General features: G+C 56.4%; 1 protein-coding gene across 1 annotated transcript; it reads left to right on the forward strand.

Moving 5' to 3' along the window:
• The first annotated feature begins 70 nt into the window (after positions 1-70).
• On the forward strand, positions 71-6145 carry RTL6 (retrotransposon Gag like 6). Its single transcript, XM_034987328.1, has 2 exons — positions 71-223; positions 438-6145. The coding sequence occupies exon 2, from the start codon at positions 751-753 to the stop codon at positions 1468-1470; it is 720 nt and encodes a 239-aa protein (XP_034843219.1). The 5' UTR covers positions 71-223; positions 438-750; the 3' UTR covers positions 1471-6145.
• The last annotated feature ends 531 nt before the right edge of the window (positions 6146-6676 follow it).

Here is a 6676-nt window from a genome sequence, read left to right on the forward strand (position 1 = left end):
CCCTCCGCTGCGACCCCGGCCCCGGCCCCCGCTCGCGCTCCCGCCCGAGGCCGCCCGCGCCCGCCTGCCGCCGCCGCCGCCGCCCCGGCCTGACCTGACCGGGAAGCAGTTCCGCGGGCCGCTGCCGCCGTGACTCATCGGCCCGCCCGCGTCCCCCGATCGGGCCATCTTGGTCGCGGCCGGCGCGGCAGACGGAGCCGCGGAAGGAGCCGCGGAGACCCAGGTACGCGCCCGCCGCCCGTCCCGGGCCCCCGCGCCGCCGCAGGTGCATCCGCCTTTTTTCCGCGCCAGGGGGGGCCCCGGGCCCGGGCGGGGGGGGGGGCTTCGGCCCGGGGCCCCCCCCCCCCCGCCCTTCCCCCCCCCCCCCCCCGCGGCCTTCCCCTCCACCCCTTTCTACGCCGTCCAGACGCTTCTGAAAACATCTTTTCCTCCTTCAGGGCCCAGAACAGCCCACCCCCCTGTGCAGCCCGCCTTGGCCTGGTGAGGTCTGCGTTAAAAGAGCCGCCTCCGGAATCGGCATCCCCCAGGGCCTGCCCCACCGGCCTGGCCCCGGCTGTGCTCGGCCCGCGGCTCCGTCTGCCCTGCCTTCTGGTTTGGCCTTCTCCGCCGCTCTGAGTGTTGAACCCCGCCCTTTCCCTGATTCCTGTCGGGGTCTGCCCGATTTTAGCATCACAGGTGCTCAGGTTCTGGGTTACCCACACCCCTTCTCCCAGCCCACCCGTCTCAGCCTTTGGCTGACCTCTGGCCAACATGGTCCAACCCCAGACATCAAAAGCTGAAAGCCCGGCCTCGGCAGCATCTACCAGTGCCCAAGTGGATGACGTCATCGACACCCTGACCTCCCTGCGCCTCACCAACTCGGCGCTGAGGCGGGAGGCCTCTACCCTGCGGGCAGAGAAGGCCAATCTCACCAACATGCTGGAGAGCGTGATGGCAGAGCTGACCTTGTTACGCACCAGGGCCCGGATTCCGGGGGCGCTGCAGATCACCCCGCCCATCTCCGCAATTACCTCCAACGGGACCCGACCAATGACCACGCCTCCAACCTCTCTGCCTGAGCCCTTTTCTGGAGACCCCGGCCAGCTGGCAGGGTTCTTGATGCAAATGGACAGGTTCATGATCTTCCAGGCCTCCCGCTTCCCAGGTGAGGCCGAACGAGTGGCGTTCCTTGTGTCCCGGCTGACCGGGGAGGCAGAGAAGTGGGCGATCCCCCACATGCAACCTGACAGCCCCTTGCGAAACAACTATCAGGGATTCCTGGCAGAGTTGCGGAGAACCTACAAGTCTCCACTCCGGCATGCACGGCGCGCCCAAATCAGGAAGACTTCTGCCTCTAATCGGGCCGTGCGGGAGCGGCAGATGCTGTGCCGCCAGCTGGCCGCCACGGGCACGGGGCCTTGCCCGGTGCACCCAGCCTCCAGTGGGACTAGTCCAGCTCCGGCTCTGCCCACCCGAGCTCGGAACCTTTAAGGATCAGCCACCACCCGGGTCGCATCTACAGCCACGCAGACAGCACACACCCTTTGCTACGTAGAAGAAATGCCCATAGGACAGCATCACCCTTGTTTGAAGACATTCGTCCCTGCCTCTCCAGACCTGTACCATAAGGAGATCTTCCTTCATCACTCTTGGGCGCCCTGTCACCCACCTTGCTTCCTAGTGATCTGTGCTATAGCTTTGTCCCCACCGTGCATGCTTCCCGTCTCTTGCTTGCCCCCCCAGCTCTCCTGGTAACCACAGCTCTGCTGCTTGGCCACAGTGACCCCGCAGCCCGCTGCCGATCATCTGGGCTGATCCCTCCCAGCCTGACTAGGTTCATGGACGCTCCTACTCCACCCTGTGCAGGCCCCCCTGGCAGCTCCCTGCTGATGATAGAGGGGAGCCACTTTGGCCAGGCTGGTGGTGTGTTTTGGGTACCTGCGGGAGGGGAGTCTGGCTTCGCACCTGCAGGTGATCACCAGCCCTGCCAGGCCCTGGGATAGCAGGCGGGGGCCTCGACCCTGCTGCGGCGGCCAGGTGTTCACCGCTGGGAGTGGGCGCAAGCATTTCTGGTGGGCAGGCTTTGCTCTGCGCATGAACATGGAGTCGGTATGTCCCATTGTTGCCCCTGGGAAAGACCGCTAATGCAGCTAAAGGGAGAAGCCCCCAGAGGATGCACCTGCAGGAATGCTTGGCTTTAGTTGCCAATGTTCTGACAGCACTGGGCCTTCTGGGAATCTGGAACTTGCCTGCTACAGGAGGTCATCATGACTGTGGATCACTGAGCCGTTCCACGGAGCGACCACAGGCAGCACGTTCATGTACATCCCTGCCTGAGGCCCACGGCGGGCTGAGGACGGGGGGGTGCGCCCGGGGGAACCACCACCACCAACTAGTGTGTAGTCACCCCCTCCTCTCTGCCCCCCATCACTTGGCGGTAGGCCTGTCTAGCTTGAGACCTGTTCCCATCTTCAGGTGACATGTGGCCTTCACCTCGGCCCCCTCGGCCACCCGCACCACCTCTAGCGTGTAGCATGTCCTCCCCATGCCTGGGCTGTCCCATTGGGTGTCCAGCCTTTGTCTAAGGAAACAGGGACTCCTAGCTGGAGACCCAAATCCTCTGGGATGCATCATTAAGCACTTAAGGAAGGCCCCACCAGGGCCTTTGTGGCATTTGTAAAGGGAAAGAGCTGCAGTCTATCTTGGTCTTAATGTGGGGACAGGACAAAACTGGCACTTGGGTGTGAATTCCGAGGGACAAAGCTACACCTCTGATGGTGGACGGCCTTTGGGTTCCTCACGGGGGACACCCAGAAATCACTTTCTAAATGAGACTTGGTCAAGCCCTTTGGACCATGATGATCTCACCATATTTAATGCCAAACGGACCGCATTTACATGACCGCCTGGACCATGGGGAAGATGAGGTGTCTTACCCTGGGTCCACCTGCCCTGTCCGAATGGTCCTGCCCTGACCGCAGAAGGATAGCCTCTGCACCCACCCGGAGACCAGTGTCTTGGGATACCCAGAGGTTGGGTCCTAGGGTCTATCCTTTCTTCCTAAGAGTTTTGATGATGCTGGGGACGGTGACTGCGTTCTTGAAGTGGCCACTGCCTTGCAAGGTCAAGGATATTCAGTGGCTGCTGGGGTTCGTGGACCACTGCCACCCACTCATTGTAAACTCTGTTAGCCCAATCGCCCTGCTGAAGAACTGCCTGAATACAGGCTTCAGGCCCCCCTGGATTCCAGCCAAGGCTGTTCAGGTGGGACCATGGTGCTCATTAAGCATGAATGGGGGGGGAGGACACACAGTGGGGCCACCATTCTGGGGGGTGGGACCTCTGGTGGGGGATGTACAGATCACTTTCTCTTTGTGCTCAGTGCTCTACTGTCTGCCTGCTAGGTGGAGGTGCCCACGGATGCAGGGGTGCAGGCACCCGGGGGACAGGAGGCACCCTGAACGTTTCCATGTGGCCCAGCCTGGTGAGGGCGGGAGACCCCGCATGGAAGCAGGGCAGGAACCGTGCCATCTCGCCGACCCCTGGGCCTACCCATGTGGCACGTAGAAGTCCTAGTATGCTTGCGTTGCGCGCAGCAGGGCCTGAGCCGCGGAGGGCCGGGCTGGCCGTGCTGCCTGTCCCCCCTGACCTGGCCCGTCCAGGCTGCCGCTCCAGCCTCCAGCTCCCTTTGGTTCGGTGAGTTGTGTTTCAGCCGCTGGTGCTCCTGTTCATGGGCTTGGGACTGGTGTTGTTGCACATCTGTGACCTTGACCGCTTCCGGCGGCTTTGGAAGTGAGTAGACGAGAGGCTCAGGGGGTTGCCCCACATCGGACTCAGACAAGGCCCCACATTGGGAGCCCCCCTGTGGCTCTGGGGGAAAGACATCTGAGTTCCCAGTGGAAGAGGATGAGACCCGCGCTCCATGCAGCCCAGAGCCAGACCGCGGGTCGGGGAGGGTCAAGCTGAAGAAGGAAGTGGGGGAGGGGAGCGGCTTTGTACAGACTTAGGGGTTGTGGTTTCTATCAGTTTAAGAGAACAGGTATTGATTTGTAAAAGGGACAGGCAGTTAGTAGTGTTAAACAGTGCTCGTGAGGGAAAGTTCTATGTTTTTCATGGTGTTGACATTATTTGAAATGTATTGTGGTGTTTCTGGTCTACCTGATACCCCATCTGGTAAGTAAGCCTCATGGCATAACGGCATCATTTGAGATGGAATTTAGAATAAGGGGTGACTTCCTGGCCGAATGTATCGTGTGACCTTGGGATTAATTTAATGTCCTAAAGCATTTCGGTGACTTCTAGGAAAAAGCAAAGACCTGGTTCGTGGGTCCCAGGTAAGTATATGATGAGTAAGTAATGACAGGGGTGCACAGCCCCCCGAGAAGGTGCTGGTAGGACTTTTCCTGGCGTGTGGGTCCCTGCCGTCAAGTGTGACAAGCCACTTGCTGGGTCACCGCGGTCCTGGCAGTTCGGCCCATAGGAGAGAAATGTGAGGGAGAGTTGGGCACGTACTTAGGCTACCTTAAGGGGGCAAGCCCTACAGTTGTATAAAAGGACATTCCCATGGGCCACCGCCAGCAGTGGAGTTTGGGTGGGAGGAGGAGGAGATCGAGATCCTTGCAGAAAAACTAAGCTCCCCAGTGCCTGGGAAATGTTAGACGGGGGGCTTAGAGCTGAGGTCAAGACTGGACTCTGCAGAAGGAAGTGCAGAGCGCCTTGTTGGGCCAACAGAGGTAGCTTGCCGGCGTCGGGAGAGGATTGGGTGTAGGACAGGTCTACTGTGTGGGGAGAGCTGACGACGCCATGGCGTCTCTCGGGGTCCTAACGGGGGGAGGGGGGTGGCAGCTGGTGCAGTGCAGATGCAGTGGGAGAGGTGGGAGGGACCCTCGCTCCTCTCTGCAATGTCACTAACTCCACGAGCAAGTAACAACGCACCAGGTCTTTTCATAATCAGAGCAAACCTACACCTTGTAAAAATTTTGGAAAATAAGGTAGCAAGCGAGAAGAGTGAAGTGTTAACATGTTGGTGGCTCTCCTGCCAGCCCCCCCCCATCCATCATGGTTTTTCTTCTTTTTGTGGGGACTTAGTGGTGGTAATACCTTCCGTAAGAGATACCATATTGTGTGGGTGTTTTCACTTCTGTGACGCGACTTCCCCATTACACGTTACTACTCATTTTAGTTTGAAATGGCTGTGTCCTCCATCACGGAGACGGACAGTAGTGCCCATGGTTGATCATCCATGCCATTCGTTACTAATTTCTCACCACCAGAAACGGAAGAATTTCTTCGTGCATAACACTTTTCCCCAATGTCAAGTTACTTCCTTAGGATAGGTTCTCAGAGGTGGAATTACTGAATTAATAGGAAAACCTTTGAGCCCCTTATTACATATGGACAGAACGGTTCCCAGCAATGTTTGTATCCATTAACACTGCCACCAGCAAGTACGTATGTGCCCCTTGCACCATCTCGCCAGCTCGGAGGATTATCTTCCGGCTAAATACTTGCTGGTCTGATAATGAAACGTAGCATTGTGTTTCAGTTTGCATTTCTTTGCTTTTTAGCAAAGTTGAACATCTTTCCATGTTAAGCAGTTCTATTTCCTCTTGTGGATTGTCAGTGTCCTTTGCTCTTATCTACTGGGGTCTGATAAATTTGTATGAGCTCGTTATATATTAAAGATATTAACCTGTTGTGTGTCATATTTGCTGCACGTGTGTCCAGCTTTTTACTTTTGTCTGTGTTTTATTGACATTTTGACTTCTTACACAGCCAATCCCCTCTCTCGTTGGGCACGATGCCCACTGGACTCTCAACAGAACAACATGACGCAGGCACATACGTTTTGTCCCTTTAGCTCACGGCTGTACCTGTAACTACGTGATGTGGTGGGCACTCTATAAGCCTTTGCCAGCTTGTTGCATGGATGGATGTGCTGGGTGCTGGGGGTTTGTGGATGAGTAAAACGAGGCCCAGCCCACATGCCTGGGGACCGAGAGCAGTTCTCCAGCCTTCGAGTCTCAGAATACCTTTGCGCCGTTAAAAATAACTTAGGGACCCCCGAGAGCTTTTGCTTATGTAGATTTTACTTATCAACATTTACCGTATTAAAATGGAGAATGTCTGGAAATATTATTTTGAAAATAAACTCATTACATGACAACATAAATAGCATATTTTAGTGAAAACTATTTCCGAACACAAAAAAATGAGTGAGAAGAGTGGCATTGTTCTCCATTTTTGCAAATTTCTTTAATGCTCAATATAAGACAACTGGAGTCTCACACCCACTTCTGCACTCAATCTTTTGCAAGATCACTTCTCATGTAGCCTCTGAACAATTCCACTGGGGACCCGTGGGATAGAGTGGGGGAAGCAGAGAATATTCGGGCATTATTACAAAACCGATTCTACCTCACAGACCCCCTCCCAGGGTCATGCCCACTCAGAACTGCTGGTCTAAGAAGAGACTAGATGGGCCTGCAGACACTTGCATCTGGTCCTTTGTGGTTTCTTCCAGTGTTTTATTTTTACTCATTTTTTGGAAGATTTTATTTATTTGAGAGAGGGGGAGAACATGAGTTGGGGGGGAAGGGAGGGAGAAGCAGACTCCTCACTGAGCAGGGAGCCCGATGTGGGGACTTGATCCCAGGACCCTGGGATCATGACCTGAGCCGAAGACAGACGCTTCACC

Source organism: Mirounga leonina, unplaced genomic scaffold (assembly GCF_011800145.1).
Source record: "Mirounga leonina isolate KUSES-001 unplaced genomic scaffold, KU_Mleo_1.0 Mir_418, whole genome shotgun sequence".
In the NCBI taxonomy this organism is placed as follows: Eukaryota; Metazoa; Chordata; class Mammalia; order Carnivora; family Phocidae; genus Mirounga; species Mirounga leonina.

Bases quoted from the DNA above. Each gene is read 5' to 3' on its own strand.
- RTL6 (XM_034987328.1), top strand. From the start codon at position 751: ATGGTCCAACCCCAGACATCAAAAGCTGAAAGCCCGGCCTCGGCAGCA.